At 40.4% G+C, this 17,507-nt stretch overlaps 1 protein-coding gene across 1 annotated transcript; it reads left to right on the top strand.

The window, feature by feature from the left end:
• Positions 1-2: 2 nt before the first annotated feature.
• On the top strand, positions 3-17,482 carry METAP2 (methionyl aminopeptidase 2). Its single transcript, XM_074539620.1, has 11 exons — positions 3-287; positions 1,123-1,224; positions 4,600-4,665; positions 5,006-5,108; positions 10,361-10,522; positions 12,165-12,346; positions 12,431-12,525; positions 12,611-12,707; positions 13,193-13,296; positions 15,505-15,620; positions 16,693-17,482. The coding sequence occupies exons 1-11, from the start codon at positions 131-133 to the stop codon at positions 16,943-16,945; spliced, it is 1,437 nt and encodes a 478-aa protein (XP_074395721.1). The 5' UTR covers positions 3-130; the 3' UTR covers positions 16,946-17,482.
• The last annotated feature ends 25 nt before the right edge of the window (positions 17,483-17,507 follow it).

The following is a 17,507-nucleotide window of genomic DNA, read 5'->3' as shown; positions in this document are numbered from 1 at the left end:
CCCCCTGCCGCCCTCCCGGCCGAGTCCTCCGCCGTCCCGGCGTGCCCCGCGCGGACCACAGAGCGTGGTGCCGGCCCCGCCGCTCTTCCCGGCTCGCTCCGTGCGCGCGAGGCGGCGCGGCCGCGGCGACATGGCGGGCGTGGGGCGGGCGGAGGAGCCGGAGCAGCACCTGAACGGCGAGCTGCCCCCCGAGCCCGAGGACAGGGACGGCGCGGCCGGGCTCGGCGCCGACGATGGCGCCAAGAAGAAGCGCAAGAAGAAGAAGAAGGGCAGAGCGGGCCCTGCGGGTAGGGGCCGGGCCGCGCCGCGCCGCGACCCCGCGCTGACGGGCTGGGCGGCGTGAGGGGCCTCGGGCCGCACACCGGGAAGCGGGCGAGGCTCTGCGCGGGCGCGGGGGGCTCAGGGGTCCCGGCGGGCTCAGGGGTCCCGGCGTGCGGGTGCGGGCGCCGCCGAGGCCGCTGTCCCGGCCCCTGGCAGCGGGGCGGGCTGAGGGGGATCCCCGCGGCTCGGAGGGGCTGGCGGTGCCCGGAGCATGCTGCTGTCGGTCGGCTGCGGCCGGGGCGTCCGCCCCGCTCCGGTGTGCGCAAGAGAAGGCACCGCTTCCCTCGCCCTCTCCTATGCCCCGAGGGGAGAAAGGTGTAAGACTGCCGCTGCAAAAGTCATCCCGCCTGATGGAGGCTCTGCACCCCTCCCAAGTTCTCGGGGAGAGCTGGAGCAAGTCTGGGCAAATAGCGTAAAGGCGCGATGGTTTGGGTTTGTTTTAGCAGGCCATCAGTTAGCCATGATCGTGCTGTGCGTTTATAATTATCTACCTCACGCCCATATTATCTCACAAGAGCAGGCTGCTGCTATGGGAAGAAGAATTAGTTACCGTGGCAGAAAAAAGTAATCAGAAGTGTCAGGCTAATCTACCTTTATATGCAGGTTTCATTAACAGCACCTGTCACTGTGCTGTTCTACAGCCTTACACTTTGGGGCTGCTTTAAGACAGAAAAAGGCATTGGGTGCTCAGGTGTCTGTGGGCTGAGTACAACATAATGTTTTTATAAAGCTTTGGGGGCTCTTGGTTACTAACACGGAGCTAATGTTTTACAGTAAGTCATACTTTAACTTTACAAACAGGACAAGAAACTGATAAAGAAATGGAAGGTGCTCTTGATGATGTAGCAAAACAATTGGACAAGCAAGCCCTGGAGGAGAAAGAAAAAGATGATGATGATGATGGCAAGTATAACTTCTATTTTCTCTTAACATTTCCAGTTTCAGCTTCTTCCAGGACTCCCTTTTAACAGACTGTTTACAGATGTCTTGATTTGATTTTGGTTGGGTTTGTTTTTGGAGAGGTGAGGTGCAACTATCTATAGTTTCTACTTTTTGTCAATGATTTTGCTGTCATACAGGTGTACATATAAAAGTAACAGCAATACAGGCTTTGTTAAAGTTTGTGTTTTCAAGGATCTACCTGCTGAAGGGGAATGTTTAGTTTGAGATAAGGTAAGCTATAAATCATTCTCACTTGCATTACCACAGCCAGTAGACATTTATGTCCCAAATTGTCCCATATTCTTGGCTTAAAACATACAGAGAAAATTTTAAGGGAGCATTTTAATTAATAGGTTTTACAGTCTTTACCAGTGACTTGAACCCTGCTCATCTGTAATTATAATTTTTCATTAAAATTGAATTGAGGGGAAATTAATACATAAGTGAGACACACACTTTGGATGTTGCTTGTGTTGTGTAGCTGATTTTCTAAGCCAGAACCTTGAAAGTTTCTCTGCTGAAATCCAGACCAAATCCATCTTTTCTGTAGGGAGATCCAGTTAAGATGCTGTATTTCCTTTGGTTTGATGGATGGTTCTCAACAGAAATGGATGTTTCAGAAAGCACATTTCTTAAAGTGGTAATTTAGTTTCATTTTTCTGAATTAGCATATAAAGTTGGCTCAACACTTTGAGCAGTCTGCTTAGAAATCTTCTTAGTTCACTTGCTGGAATTTGTCCTTCCAGAATGTCATTTTAATGAATTGGGAATGGAAGTTTTAAAAAATTCAATCAGAGTGCTGAGATATTAAGTAACAAATTTATCTTTGACCATTACCAATCTGCAGCATCAAGTTTAGTGCAGGTACCTTGCATAGAATTCTGTTCTTATGGCTTGTTTTGTGGAGTTGAAATGAATGCAATATGTGCTTTGCCATCATTGCAACTTTAGGAAGAAGTATTGAGGAGGGTAGTGAAAACTGTATACAATGGAAAGAAATCTTTGAAATCATGAGAAGAATAGTTAGAGTTCTGTCTTGGGAGAAATAACAATGCTGGTTGCAGATCAAATGCTGTGCACTCCTAGCCTCTTTACAGTATTTGTAATTGTGTTACAGTGTTAGAAAGCATAAAACAATGAAGTGATGCTATGACTGAATTCATAATCTCTCTTTTTTCCCACATATTAGACTTGGATATGTTTTCAGTAAAACTGATACTTTTGCAGGAAAATTATACTAATTGAAGTGTTTTGAAGACAGCTGTGTTCTTGCCTGTACTGGTTGTCACTATTTGCCATCTTAATTGTGTAGTTTCAGAATTGTTTATATAAGACATGCTGCATTAGATCAAAGTCAATAAAATACCTACTGCCTTTTGCCTTTTATTTTTTTCCTCTTGATAAGCCTGTAACTGGGTGGCCTCAAAAAGGAGACTAACTTTTGAACTCTAAGGGAGATTAGCAAGTGCTCTTTGGATTTCCCTGGCCATGTCAAAATATGCTGATATGTAACATTTTTGCATGATACTGTGCAAAGTTATTAAATGGCTGTACCAAAATGATATAAGATTGGAGTTCTGTTTCACAAACACCTGAAATTGCTTTTCTGGTGACAATTTTTTTTCCTTAGCAGCTAAGTAAGCTGAAGACAAACAGTGTTGGTAGATGCAGTAGTTCTGTTCCTGGCAGCACAGTTAGTCTGCAGCAGCCTTCAAGGACATGAAAGCATAGGCAGGGCTGCTTTGGCTCACAGTTGGCAGTTTCACGTGCAGTGATGTATGAAAGAGCTACAATACCCAGATACCAACAGCAGCAATATTTAAGAAATGCTGGGGTTTTTTTTCTCTTCAGTTTAGGCCTAGCCTTTGAAAAAATAATCCAGAAATCTCTTGGTGAATGAACTGGAGTATGCCTAATTAATTTCTTTATGAATGGTTTGGGCATTGCTCAAGGTCAGGACAAATGTGACAAAGTTATCACATTTTAAAGAAATTTATATGCACTGGTAAGGATTTTTGGTTGCCTATGAAATGCAGATTGATGAAGAATCTGGTAGGCTGGGACCATGTTATAGATACAAAGTATTTATATTTGCAATTTGTTACAGAAATTTAAATTAAAATACTTAATACCAAAATGAGCTGGGGAGGGGCAGGAGTGACACCACTGAAATTTGCCCCAGCTGCAGAATTACAGCACTCACCATGGCATAGAATTGCTGATTATATTGACCATCATGAGAGGCTTGAAATCTAGTGACTGGAGCAGCTGGTCATTGTTTTGGTTTGGTTTTTAAGTGCCAGCTTCTGGATAAATAAACTCAAAATGGAATGCCCTGACTTGATTCTAGAAGTTCTTTTAATTTTACTTCTTGCTGTAGTTGAAAATGTTCTGTATGTAGATGAGTAGTACTTGTCTACTTTGAAGAGAATTTGTGGTTAGCACCAGAAGGGTTAGGTAGCTGATGGCACCTGAAGTACTGGGTATGAAGTAAGTAGGGATTAGGTGTTGCCAAATGTGAAGTCTGCAGGGTTGTTGTTACCTCCCAGATGTGGCTGATTCTTGGTGCTTACCTGCTGTGCTCCCTGGAAACCTCCCACTGGTGGGGATTCATAGAATGTTATGGGTTGGAGGCACCTTTAAAGGTCCTCTGGTCCAAGGCCCTGCAGGGATCTTCAGGCAGATCACGTTGCTCAAAGCTCCATTCAGCCTGACCCTGACTGTTTGCAGGGATGGGGCATCTTCACCTCTCTGGGAAGGCTGTTCCAGTGTTTGGCCACCTTGTACCTCACACATTCACTGCTTTTGCTGGGACTGTTGTTTGTGACCTTCCCTGTTATCTCAAGATTAAATTTACCCTGGCCTAGAGTGCTGGCATCTTTACTTCTCTGGGGTCTTTACCTTTCCAGATGCAGTAAGTTCTTGTAGCTGAGGATCAGAAGATGGGGTGGAAGCAGTAGTTTCTAGCTTTTTGTTAGCTCTTGTGTCTAATACAGTGTCCTTTAACAATTCCATGCATCTATTTGCCTGAATTGAGAGCAGAGGAATATGAGGTAGGACTTTCTGAAAATACACTTTACCTGAGCTCTCTTTTTTCCTCTGTTTGGTGATATGTTTGTTGTCAGCTTTCAAAACTATTTTCTTAGGTCTGTGTTTGGTGTAGGGACTGAAAATGCTGATGGTTTGGTGGCAGCTCTTCTGGATGTTGTCTTTTAATCCATTAAATTCTGCTGTAAGACAAGTGTTTCCAGATAGTCCAGATATTGTTGTGTTCTATTCAAACATTGATTCTTTTAAGATTATTTTGTGTTCAGCTGAGCACTTTCTTTCCTGTAGATGGAGATGGTGAAGGAGATGGAGCAACTGGGAAAAAGAAGAAGAAGAAGAAAAAGAAGAAAGGACGTAGGTATCAAGCACAAAAATACAGACTATGTGAATATTTGGTATTGTGTGCAAGTGCTGGTCTTGCAGCTGAAACAAATTGAAGGGTGCAGTTTTTAGGCTAAGTCTGGCAAGTTATCTTCTTTCTGGTATCCCTGAATGCTATTGAGGGCATTCGTTGGCCTCCAGCATTGGCTAAATGAAGTCATATGAGAGCATTGTGATACAATGTTGTCTTGGTAGAAGCCCAGGTTCTAGTTAAGGGGATCTTCAATAACTTCTGCAGTTTAACTTTTATGGTTGAAATGAGAGGGTTAGTGTTTCCAGAATCCCACGTGTAACACTTCCTTGTACTCAACAGCCAAGGTCCAGACAGATCCACCTTCTATTCCAATATGTGATCTGTTTCCCAGCAATGTATTCCCAAAGGGAGAAGAATGTGAATATCCACCAACACAAGATGGGTGAGTGTTTTAAGCTTAAGGAAGAAATGCTTTCATTTTGATATGCTGAAAAAAATATTAATGTGCAACTAAATGGACAAAATGAGTAATGTACTTTGGGGTTTGCCCTTTTTTTCTTTAACTGGATTATCAAGGAACTCAGTGAATAGCAGTCTTCAGGCCAGAAATGTTTGTCTTTCCCTACCCTTTTAATTAAGGTGCAGCCAGTATGAGCAGAATTGCTGTGAGGCAGGAGGCCCTTGAGACCCATGGTGCTGACAGACTTTCAGCAGGCAGCTTGTAAGAAAAACTTTGTCTGAATTAGAAGTGAGTGAAGGTTTAAAATTCAGGGAGGTGAGACACTATTATGCAGCAGTTTTGTGGCCATTGAGATGCAAACTTTCTGCTACTTATTTTTTGGTAGAGACATATCAGTCTGTCCATTTAATTGAAAAGCCTACATGGTATATTCTGTACTTTGCTTCTCTCTCTTGGAATTAAGGTGTAGTTATTGTAACCTCACCTGTTTTTGTAACTCATAGTAATGTGGGAATAACATGCAATTGCTCTAAACAACCAACAGCTTCCAGTGGCTCACTGGAACAGAGATCTGCACCCTTATGTTTTTACAGGAGACTACTGTTTCTTTGTGCATTGTTAGAAACTAAGACATACCAACTTGAATGAGTTTTCCTGATTTTTTTTCCTATGTGAAGTGTTGTGGAAGGTCACATTTTACCTGGGGGAAACAGAGGATGCATGGCACAGAATTAGCTTGAATTGTATGCAAACTTGAATGAAAAGACCAGGTATTACTGGAAACTTTTAGACTTCCAGGAAATATTGAATCAAAGCTCTGAAAAAATAGTTTAAACCAAAGGGAGAGAGTAGGTAGATATTTGTATGTCTGAAAGCATTGTCTAGATTTCAGTGACTTTTACTTCAGAATAAAAGTACTCTGGAATGTTGTTTTTATTGGTTATTTAAACTCAGTGCCTATTTCTCATGGAATGTAAGTAAAGTAAGTAAGAGAGGTAATGCTTCCAGTACCCCCTATAAATTGTGTTCAGATAATATGGTTTCATTTTTATGAGAGGAAAATTTGCTTTCAAGGAAGCTTCTTCTTCTTTTTCATTATTTTAGTTTGAACACAATTTCCAAGAGCAGCATTTCATCAGCATGCTAATGAAGTGCTTGCACAGGGTAGCTCTGGCAGGCTGATCCAGGAGTGATTCTTTAATATTTAAGAGTTAAGTATTTAACCTGGGCCATGTTCATAAGAATATGATTTAAACCAGGAAATTAGATAATAAACAACTTCATCATGTACATAGTTTATTAACAAATAACACACTCTTCTTACATATTCAGCCTCTAATACGTATTCAGCTGTTGAAGATTAAAATATTTTCTCTGGTTTAACTACTCTTTATTGAAAAGAAAAAGGACAAAAGCCATAAAAACAAACCTCCTTTCATAACAGGATTTAAGTGGGGTGTCTTTTCTGGACCTGATGTTCTGCTATGGAGGAAGAATATATGCTTCTAAGGAACCTGAAGTAGTTTCCTCATGTAATGTGCTTAAGCAAATATGTGCTTAGTTTTTTTCCTAATTTAAATATTCAAATCTTGCTATGCTGCTTTAGTATTTCCTAATATAAGCCACTACTTAAATTAGTAGCTGACATTAATGCCAGGGCATTTCATATTCTGAGTAATTCCTTCATTTTATATATTGGTGGAGCATTTTTGTGCCATGTCTTATTCATGCTGAGGTCAGTAGGGTTTTGCCTTTGATTTTTTTAAGAGTTGCACTTCTATTCTTAACTGTTAATGTCATGTGCTTTCTAAAGTTACCTCTCATCAACCCACAATTGTGTATTTTGTGTGAGAAGTTCAGCTAGAAGTGGGCGTCATTCAAATTTCAGCCTAAAAATAATAGCAGATAATCAATGCTTCCATAGACAACAGACTAACAGGTTTAACATTTTTATATCTCCAGTTGTTTGGGGCAGGGGGGGGAGGTTGTTTTGGTTTTTTTTTTTTTGAAGCTTGTGTTTTTTCTTGCAGATGTGGGAATTTGAAATGATACTGGGAGGGCAGAAAATAAATAAGCAGTATTTAATGATACACCAATTCTGTTAAAGTAGAATTCAGGAATTCTTGACCCTGCCTACTTGTTTCTGCCTCTTTTCTGTTACAGAGTCACTGACTGGTGTATCCACACTGGTGGAATGTACCTTGAAGCTGAGCTAGTTCCAACCCCCCTGCCGTAGGCAGGGACATCTTCCACAGTTTCTCTGGGCAGCCTGTTCCAGTGCCTTAACACCCTCACAGTAAATGAATTCTTCCTAGCTTCTAATCTAAACCTACCATCTTTCAGTTTATAGCCATTACCCCTTGTCTTGTCACTCTGTGACCTTGGAAAAAGCTCTCCCTTTCAGGTTCTGGAAGGTGCTCTGAGGTCTCCCCAGAGCCTTCTCTTCTCCAGGCTGCAGGGTCCCAGCTATTCTCAGCCTGTCTTCACAGGAGTGGTGCTTACAGCATGATCATTTTCATGGCCCTTCTCTGCACTCACTGAAACAGCTCCACATCTTTCTTATCTTGGGGGCCTCAGAGCTGAGTGTAATACTCCAGGTGGGGTCTCACAAAAATGCAGTAGAGGGGTAGAATCACCTTCCTGACCTGCTGGCCACGGTGCTTTTGATGCAACCCAATGTGTGATTTGGCTTTCTGGGCTGTCAGTGCACATTGCTTGGTCATGTGGAGCTTCTTGTCCACCAACATCCCCAAATCCTTCTGCTCAGAGCTGCTCTCAATCCGTTCTTCACCCAGCCTGTGTTTGTGAGGGGATTGTCCTGACCCAGGACAGGGTGCAGAACCTTGCACTTGGCCTTGTTGAATGTCATGAGAGTCGCACAGGTCCAGCTCTCAACCTTGGAGTGGTCCCTCTGGATGGCATCCCTTCCCTCCAGCATGACTGCATTATCTGGGGGAAGATAATCTGAGGAAATGCTCTTCTGGATTTCTTTGATCACTGTAATCTAAATTACAGTGTGATCCTGTAAAGATTTTTCCTGGTGAAAACTGCAGGCTGTGAACTGGAGTAAAAAGCTGGACCAAATGGTTTGGAGCAAGAGTTGAATTTCTTCAGGTGACATGTGGCAGGCAGCACATTAGTGGAAAAAAAAAGCTTGTTAGCTCATGTACCTGTGTTAGCTCATGTACCTGTGGGAGGGCTTGATGTTTGGCGTGAGGCCTTCTTCTGACCAACTGATTTTCCATGTGTCCTGAGGTGCTTAGGCCCTAGCAGAAGTTCTTGTTGCCTCCCTTGCTGAGCTCCCAGGTGGCAGTAGTGCAGCTTTTTCAGCAAAATGCTTCGGGTCTGCTACAGTGTTTTTACATGTAGAGGCAGTTCTGCCCCCCGGTTGACTTGTGTGAAGTGACAATATGCTGAAATACAGTAAGACAGAGTGAGGATGGCTTCCTGCCAGTTCGCTGGAGTTGCACTCAAGTCTGTGACAGATGGCAGAGCAGCTGCCCAGACTCTGTCAGCAATTCTTGCTACCAAGGGGTGTTCGCTGCTGGAATCCAGAACAGTCTGAAAGGATCTTTGAGTCTCTGTCCCAGTGTTTTTCTGCAGTGCACCTTTTCCATCTTCAGTGACTTCTGTGCTGGCAGGAGTCCAGGTTTTACAGCACGTTGCTTTCTTTTCTTGGTAGAATTTGCTGGATTGAGGGAAATTGTAGGAGTGGTATGTGTGATGCTTGCTACTGGAGCAAGAAAACTGCTCAGAAAGGTAAATGTGGGATTTCTGCTTTACACTTTTATCTGAAAAGAAGCAGAAGGTTCAATGGAAACAAGCAAAAGGGTCCCAAAATATTTTGTGTCCTCTGATCATCCTGAGAAAGATTAATGGAATAGCCTGTTATCCTCCTTTATCTTTTCAACTATTATACTGAAATACTCAGTATAAATCTGTTCAAATTGCAGCAAATTAAATAAATTAGTTCAAAATGCAGCAAAACTCAAGGGCATAGTCCCTTCGTTCACTTGTACCAGTTTCTTGGCTGTAAGGGAAACTCACAGTGGAGCTAAGATGTCTGTGGAACAGGTAAAAAGCTACACCTTTGGATTTCAAAAGCTAATCTTTACACTCTGTGTACTCAGTTGTTTGCTTAAAATCAACTCATTTGCATTAATTTCTAAATTTGAAAATCAGTGTATTTCAGCATCTTTGGTCCATCTTGTCCACCACCCGTTTTCTTTGAAGACCCACCTGCTAGCACGTGTAGCAGTGTATTGTTGTAGTACTTTTTGTCTGGCATAGCATGTGCAGAGTTCTTTGAGTCATCACTAGGGTTTTTGCACTATTGTGTGGCTACAGCTTCACCTTTTGAAGGGTTATCTCTACTTTGTAGTCAGAGTAGTCTTCTAGCTAAGTTCTGACAGTTATTGGAGTACTTTAATTATGTTTTTGTTTGTTTGTTTTCATGGAACCTTAGTCACATTGGATTTTTGCATAATACAAAATATATTGAAAGCTAATCTTATACTTAATCCTGTATTAAAAACTATTTCTGTCTTTGTTCTATGAGCCTACCAAAGAGCCACAATGAGTGGTGCTCTCCCATAACAAATGTTAATACACCATCCAGCCCATTTAGAAAGTAACATTCTGGCATGTGTCATACTTACCATGCACTGTGTTAGGTGTTATTACTTAAATATTCTGAGCATGACTGAAAATAATACTGGAACTGCAAGCTCTTAAATTTTGAAGGTGCTTATTGTCTGTGTCAGCAGCAGTTTCTGGGCCAAGCAGCCACACTACAGTGCTGAGGTTCATCTCTGTACAGGAACAATGCTGTCTGAATGAATAAGATTGTGAAAAAAATAAACTTTTTGCATGAGTAGAGCCTGATGCAGTTTTTTGCCCTGCTAAACTTAAGGTGGACTTGCAGGTATTAATATGAATTTTGTACACCTGTTCTGTGTCTTGGAAAACTTGGGCACCTTCAAGCACCCTGCTTGTCTGGGCCTTTGGTAGGATGTTACTGCCTTGCACAGCTGCTACCCTGTGGTACTGATAGATTTTTTATTTATTTTTTAATAGGCTTCCTTTATTCTGAAAATTGTATAAATCAGGTTCTTTTCTTACACAGGGGAATGTAGACCTGACTGGTTAATAAACACTTTGCAGGCTTTAGACAGAGGTTGTAATGACTGCTGTGATTACAGTAACTTGTTTAAAACATTTCCTTTCTTTTCAAGGCGAACTGCTGCTTGGAGAACAACTAGTGAAGAAAAGAAAGCACTAGACCAAGCCAGTGAGGAAATCTGGAATGATTTTCGGGAGGCTGCAGAGGCACACAGACAAGTGAGGAAATATGTTATGAGCTGGATAAAACCTGGAATGACAATGATAGAAATCTGGTAAGGACACACATCTTCTAGAAGACCTGTGCTGTAGATTTTTCTTCATTTTCCAGAGAGGGAGATATTTAGCCTCAGTTTTGTGTGCTTAATTCACTGTGTAATAAATGTTGAGGAGATTTGTGTTTGAAGTACACAACCACTGTTGCCAGTTATTTCCTTTAAGCTTCTTCTTGCATTTTTAGCTTATGCAGCTTTACAGGGCCTGGGATTATACTGAATTTTAAACTAAGCTTTCCATGATGTTCATGATTATATGCTTCATTTAGTTTTCGGTGCCTTTGCTACTCTGCAGCACTGCTGTTGCTGCTTGCCAGGATTGTCATGAAATGGCATGTGGACAGTGAGGTGCAGTCTGTGCTGGGGACTGGGCAAGGAGAGGAGGCATAAAACCAGCATGGCTGTGTATTCAGTCCAGGGCAGGAAGGTTTGGACTATGTTTAGTTGTCTTTGACTGACTGCTGTTTCTGCTGGAAGCACAGTGGGGGTTTTTATTATTCTCAGTTAGTAAGTAATAACTGAGCAAATGGATTCGGATGAATGTGAATTTGATTAAGTTTAAAGAAAGAATTAGCCTGGACTGATTTTTGTGACTCTTCCAACTATTACTTTTTCTGTCCTTCAGTTTATCTAGATTGAATGTCTACTGTCCAAGTACTGCACTGATCCAGAACAGTTTAGCTTCCAAAATCAGGTGCTTTCAGCCTGGTGTGACTGAGGACTGTGCTGACAAGAGTAGGATAGTAAGAAAGCTAATGAGAGCTGATCCCCAAGGTAACTGTGCAAGGATAACAGAAAGACATAATATGCCATGAGGGAAAGGAGAAGAAAGGCAGCTCACTGGTCTGGGTGAAACAAATCTGTTTTAGTGAATTATACAGTTTGACTGTTCTAAGCACACATTTTCTCAAAACATGACTGTTCTTGCTGAAGTACCTCAGACTGTGGGGCCTTTCTGAATAAAATATGCTCTCTTTTTTCATATTTCTCTGGCTTTCTTAAAATCAGTTTGGTGCACTGCAGTGAGCTGCAGTTTACCTCATTCACTGACACTGAAGGAGAATGCACCGTTGGATGTGTATTTGTGGATTTGCAGTAGCTAGCATCTTGAGATTAGACAAAACCAAAAAACAAAGGCTAGTCTCACACGGTTTTATTTTATCATAGTTACCACTCAGTTTTTTAAAAAAAGCCCTTTTATAATCAGTTTTTTAATAAATAAGAGGCTTTACCTCCTTTTTCCCACCACTTTTTAAATCACAGTAATTATAAAGAATGCATTTAATTTGCCTAAACTTTGGTTGTCTAACCTCTGCTGTTCAGGAAGAATTGGTTAAATGTACCTTGTAAGGGTTAATATTTTTAACTTAAATTAAAAACAATAGAGAAGGGCTCATTTTTGCCCAAGAAAGGGTAGAGGAAACAACACAAAGAGCTGAAGATTGTTGTGTTGTGCCTATGTTTTTCAGCCTAGGGTTGTCTGTCTACTTAGCATATAAATAGTTTGATTTGATGTAAAAACATTTGCTTTAATATTTTTCTGAGGTTTTGTTCTTGCATTGATTTATTTGAAGTAGTCATAAAAAAGACTAATGACAACTCTCCTCTTCTTTTTTTCTTCTCCCTCCCCTCTGCCTTTCAGTGAAAAACTAGAAGATTGCTCACGTAAGCTGATAAAGGAAAATGGTTTAAATGCAGGTCTTGCATTTCCTACCGGGTGTTCTCTGAATAATTGTGCTGCCCACTACACTCCCAATGCTGGAGACCCAACAGTCCTGCAATACAATGATATTTGCAAAATAGATTTTGGAACACATATTAGTGGTTAGTTTTCATTTATTAATTAAAACTTTGAGAATGTTCTTCGGTGCAAATACTATGAAGCTGACTAACTTCTGCTGATTTCAGGTCGAATTATTGACTGTGCTTTTACAGTCACGTTCAATCCAAAATATGACAGACTATTACAAGCTGTAAAGGATGCCACAAATACTGGAATAAAGGTATGATCCTTATGTAAGTAGTTTACAAAGACTTTTTCAGTAAATGTTGTGATTCTTTTCCATTTGTATTTGCATTTCTTTTCAGTGTGCTGGAATAGATGTACGTCTCTGTGATGTGGGAGAGGCCATACAAGAAGTTATGGAGTCTTATGAAGTTGAAATTGATGGCAAAACATACCAAGGCAAGTTATTTTCTTCATCTAGGGATAGTTGTTTTAGAAGTGTGAACCTGTATATAAGTTTGTATAAATATTGATTTCAACATAAGATATTGAAAAGACTTTTCTGCTAGAAGTATGGTATGGGTCTTGCATAAATACATGTTTATGGCTGGCTTGCCTTTCCTTTGGAGAAATGGTCTTGGCTTATACTTCCAAGTATTGCATCTCTTAACAGATAAGATGATAAGATGAATGCTAAACAGCAGTTTTGAACTGTACAGATAATTTGATCCTTGCTGTTTGGCTTTATTAATAAGCTTTTATTACTGTTGGAGTTGCTGCTCTTTAATAATGAAGCCTTGCTAAAGCCTACAAAACTAACCTGTGTTTTGGCTGGTGTTTGTACAAGATAGTGGATAGTTCTGTGTTTGGTTCAAACCAAATTGCCCTAAAGGGTTCACCATTTGTTAGGAAATTGCCTGTAATATTCGTGTTCTCTTCCAAAGTGAAGCCAATCCGCAATTTGAACGGACACTCCATTGGGCCCTATAGGATACATGCAGGAAAAACAGTACCCATTGTGAAAGGAGGAGAAGCCACAAGAATGGAGGTCAGTTGAGTTCTTTATTCCTTCTGTTAAATTTCCCCAGTATCATTGCAAGAATAGTATTTCTGTGCACTTTTCATTTGTAGTTTTTGTCATTCTGGTGAATAATTGCAGTGGAATAACTGCTGTAATGTGTAATGCTCCTGTTCAGGAGTAGTTCTGTCTCAGTGCCTTCTTCATTTTAGCCCTGGAGTGTTCAGGTATGTAACACTTCCTGAAACTGAAACCTTGGAACACTGCTATTTAAAAAACAAACCAAAAGAAACCCACCACTGTTGAAGTCTGAATGCCACAGTAATACTTACTAAAACTCCTACATATTTATTTCTCTGTGTGTATTTGTTATTAATGGAGTGTTGAAATGTTGCATTAGGAACATTAATGAAAAGAAAAGAAACATGAAAAGGAATTCATATTTAGGGGTGAACTGGAATTCAGGAAATGAGAGTTTTCCTGAATGACTTGCAGGTCATTCATACTTCTTGTTTGTTTCTTTTGTAATGAGATCTTCTCTCACTCAGGTAATTCTTGATGAACACATCTGAAGTGTAGTTTTGGATAACTTTTTGTGAGTACTGTTAGATAGAGTATTGTTCTTGAAAAGCTTCCAATGTAGTTTTTCTCTGCAGATACAAAGTAATTAAGTGTATTTGTAGTTAATGTGAGAGGCTAGTTCAAAGATGTTGTTTGGGCAGTGTTCTGGAGCAGGGAAAGGGCAATGGCTGTACATGATGTGACAAAGTACAGGTTGGGAAGGCAGTATTCAAACGTGGAACCTGAGATTTAGCCATCATTGTCACTGAAGCTCTTGTTCTCATGAGATAAGATTTAAAAGATGGGTGATGAGACTGGATGCTTTTAATTTTATTCTAAGCTTCATCACTAATGATCACCAGTAAGTCTATCAGGATAGATAAGGCTTGCCAGAGCTGAATAGGCACAAGTGTGGTCTGGACAGGATTGTTTTTTGAGGTAGGCTCACTGTCATCACCCAAAACTTGTATCATGGTTGTTTACCTATGATGTGCACAAAAGACAAAGTTTAAATTATCTGTAAGACTGTGCAAAGGGATTAAGAGTATTGTAAAAGGAAGATAGAAAAACTTGTGTGTTCTTCTTAGTTTGACTTAGTTAATGCCTTAGTTTTGGGGAGAAGACTTTTTCTAATTTCTTCAGCTTCTGTAGGTTACTTAGGACACAATTCTGCATCGTTAAGTACGGTGAGGTTGACAGTGAAGAATGTGAAGCATAGCCAAGGTCTTGCTGTACTGTGCTAATTATAGTATCAAACTGCAATCCAGGGAGTGTTTTGTGACTAACAGAGCCTCTGATGATCCTTATTCAGAAAAAGTGGGCTTTAAGTGAATCTTGTGGCAGCATTGTATGGGGCTTTTTGAGGGTTCGTTTTTTAAACGAGTCAGTTGAATATTCAGGGACATCTTCAAAAGTTTGTCTTGAATTTGTAGCCTGTTACTGCTTTTCATATGGCTTCTCATTCTGGGCTGGTGACTTTAAAAGTAGCTTAATAAAATAAACAGTGAACTCATAGTGTCCGACAGTGTTGGATGCCATGGCTTGTTAAGTCCCTGTCACAGTCCTGCTGTTAAGGATGTGTGAATGCACTTGGCAGAAATGAGTTTGTATAATGGCATTTCAGTATGTTCTTGCCTAGAATTTTGATAATGCCCTTGCAGATATGTATCACCTTCATTTGTTCAAGAAATTCATCTTGTGGAATGAAAATGAGCAGGTTAAGGGTATATACTAGCACCTGTTACCAGAAAATTCTTGCAGAAATTGGGCAGTATGTGTCAGTAATCAACATCTATTTGCTATGTCTAAACTATACATTTCCTAGGACTTATACCTGAATAGCACAGGAGAAGTACTTCCAGGTAGCAAAAGTAGTCTCTTAGCTGTGTTAGATGTGTGCCTTGACAATGTTTTAACTGCAAGGACTTTGATAAATTGTGACTAGAGACATGCTGATGCTTCTGGCTTGAAATAAAATGCTACTAATGTAAATAGTTGATGGTAGCTGTAACTCTAATGTGTGAAATCTCCATGCTGAATTTTTTCTACATTGATTTGACAATTGAATCTATTCTCATTTAATGACTCGTGTTCAGAAGTGTAATACTGAAATGTTGTATCACAATGACACAGTGTCACATTTTCCTATTGCACCATGTTCCTTTTTTCTCTCCTTAGGAAGGTGAAGTGTATGCCATAGAAACCTTTGGCAGCACAGGAAAAGGAGTTGTTCATGATGATATGGAGTGCTCTCATTACATGAAGAACTTTGATGTCGGGCATGTGCCAATAAGGTTGGATTTTGTTGGTGTATTTTGATAGAGCTACCACCCCCTTGAGATTCAACTTTGATACAATGCATGTTCTTCCCTAATTAAGGCTGGCAATACTTGCAATATTGTTGCAAAATGCACTCTCATTGTTAGTGTGGAATAACACAGAATTATTTCCAAGAAACTGAAAATGGAGAAAATATGTTTTGGGAATACCATCTTCCTACCATCATTTTTTTTATATTCATAATATATAGATTATATTTGTGCATTCATCTGTGTATTAAATGTATAGTGGTTTTTTTAGTCAGTATCTGTACTGTGGTGGTGTGTCACAGTCTTTGTCTTGCTGCTGTTCCCAGAATCTATTAAACTATTTGTGCCATCTGTTTTATTTTATGGATATTTTGAGAGTTTTGAGTTTCTGTTTTAGTGCATAGCTGTAAAAAGAAGAAATTCCTCATTTTTAATTTCACTGAGTTTGCATTTTGGCATTTGTAGGAGTGCAGCATATTTTCTGAAACAAAGACCACTCTGGTCAGAAACGTAGCAGGCAGACGTGCTTTTCCATTGCACATACCAGGAGTGTGAGAGAGGATAGGAGGAATTATACTAAAGATCGCAAAGGAATTGCTTGACTGCAAATAAGCTTAGTTTTTAGAAGATCTTTAAATATATATATATTTTATGCCTGTATATTGTAAGAAGTATGAATAAAAAGCTTACTGAGTATTTACTTCAGAAGTGAAAACTCAGCATTTTAAACCACCAAGCTTCTTCCAAAATTAGTTCAGATTACTGACCACTCTGAATCAGGAAGAATTCTGTTTTTCTATAAAATGAAATGTCCTTTTATTTTTTAAGAGAGAGATTTCTGTCCCTATGTTTAGTTTAGCTTGCAGATAGGTTCACAGTCTGTTTTGAAGGATATCTATTTGCAGGAGGAGAGCGCACTTCATCCCAAGTCTAGGCACTCTGAAAAGACCTTGCAGTCTAACCTTATTCTTAGTTGGTGTGCTTTATTTCTGTAGTGAATGCATGCTGATAACTCTGAATTCTCCAACACGTTCTTGTTTGGTTTTCTCCCTCCAAGGCTTCCAAGAGCGAAGCACCTGCTGAATGTCATCAACGAGAACTTTGGTACTCTGGCCTTCTGCCGGCGGTGGCTGGATCGCCTGGGGGAGAGCAAGTACCTGATGGCGCTGAAGAACCTGTGCGACCTGGGCATCGTGGACCCCTACCCGCCCCTGTGCGACATCAAGGGCTCCTACACGGCGCAGTTCGAGCACACCATCCTGCTGCGCCCCACCTGCAAGGAGGTCGTCAGCAGGGGTGATGACTACTGACTCAGAGCCGCCTCAGCACCTTGTGTCCAGGCTGTCTGGAACTGCTCTGCCACAATTCATTTGCAACACATTGTCTGTTTGAACCGTGGACCGATGTTAATACTTTCCGTATTTGGAAAGGAAGGAATTTAATCTAAGGCAAGTCTTCTAATTGTAACTAACCATGGAAAAAAAGCTTTCAGGCCTTTAGAAATATTTCAAAAGTTACTTATTTTTTCTGTTCAGGGAAATACGTGCTATAAAGCTCAATTTTTAGTTTGGAATGAGTTATACATTTTGTTCTGAACATTTATGATAAAAGATGCTTTTCAAATATTTATATGACCATATTCCTACTTGAATGCTTTGAATGACTACACCTGATTTCTGCGCCCCAGTCCTCTATGATATTGCCTTTTAAACTTCCTGGAATCCATTTTGTAAAAAATAAAGATAAATTTTCAAATCTGAAAATATATATAATTTTTAGAAGTCTGGTTATGATTCTGGTCAGGAGTCCACTGGGAAACTGCTCTATTAAATATTTTGCAAACTTGATTTGCCATTTCTTGTCTTGAAACTG

This window comes from Zonotrichia albicollis, chromosome 4, assembly GCF_047830755.1.
Source record: "Zonotrichia albicollis isolate bZonAlb1 chromosome 4, bZonAlb1.hap1, whole genome shotgun sequence".
Classification (NCBI taxonomy): domain Eukaryota; kingdom Metazoa; phylum Chordata; class Aves; order Passeriformes; family Passerellidae; genus Zonotrichia; species Zonotrichia albicollis.
This window is presented reverse-complemented; position numbering and strand designations above follow the sequence as displayed.

What these genes read in the sequence shown, in the direction of transcription:
- METAP2 (XM_074539620.1), top strand. Translation starts at nt 131, where the DNA reads ATGGCGGGCGTGGGGCGGGCGGAGGAGCCGGAGCAGCACCTGAACGGC. An exon ending in TTTTGGAACACATATTAGTG is followed by an intron (nt 12,347 to 12,430) that starts GTTAGTTTTCAT and finishes TGCTGATTTCAG; the next exon opens with GTCGAATTATTGACTGTGCT. An exon ending in CCACAAATACTGGAATAAAG is followed by an intron (nt 12,526 to 12,610) that starts GTATGATCCTTA and finishes ATTTCTTTTCAG; the next exon opens with TGTGCTGGAATAGATGTACG.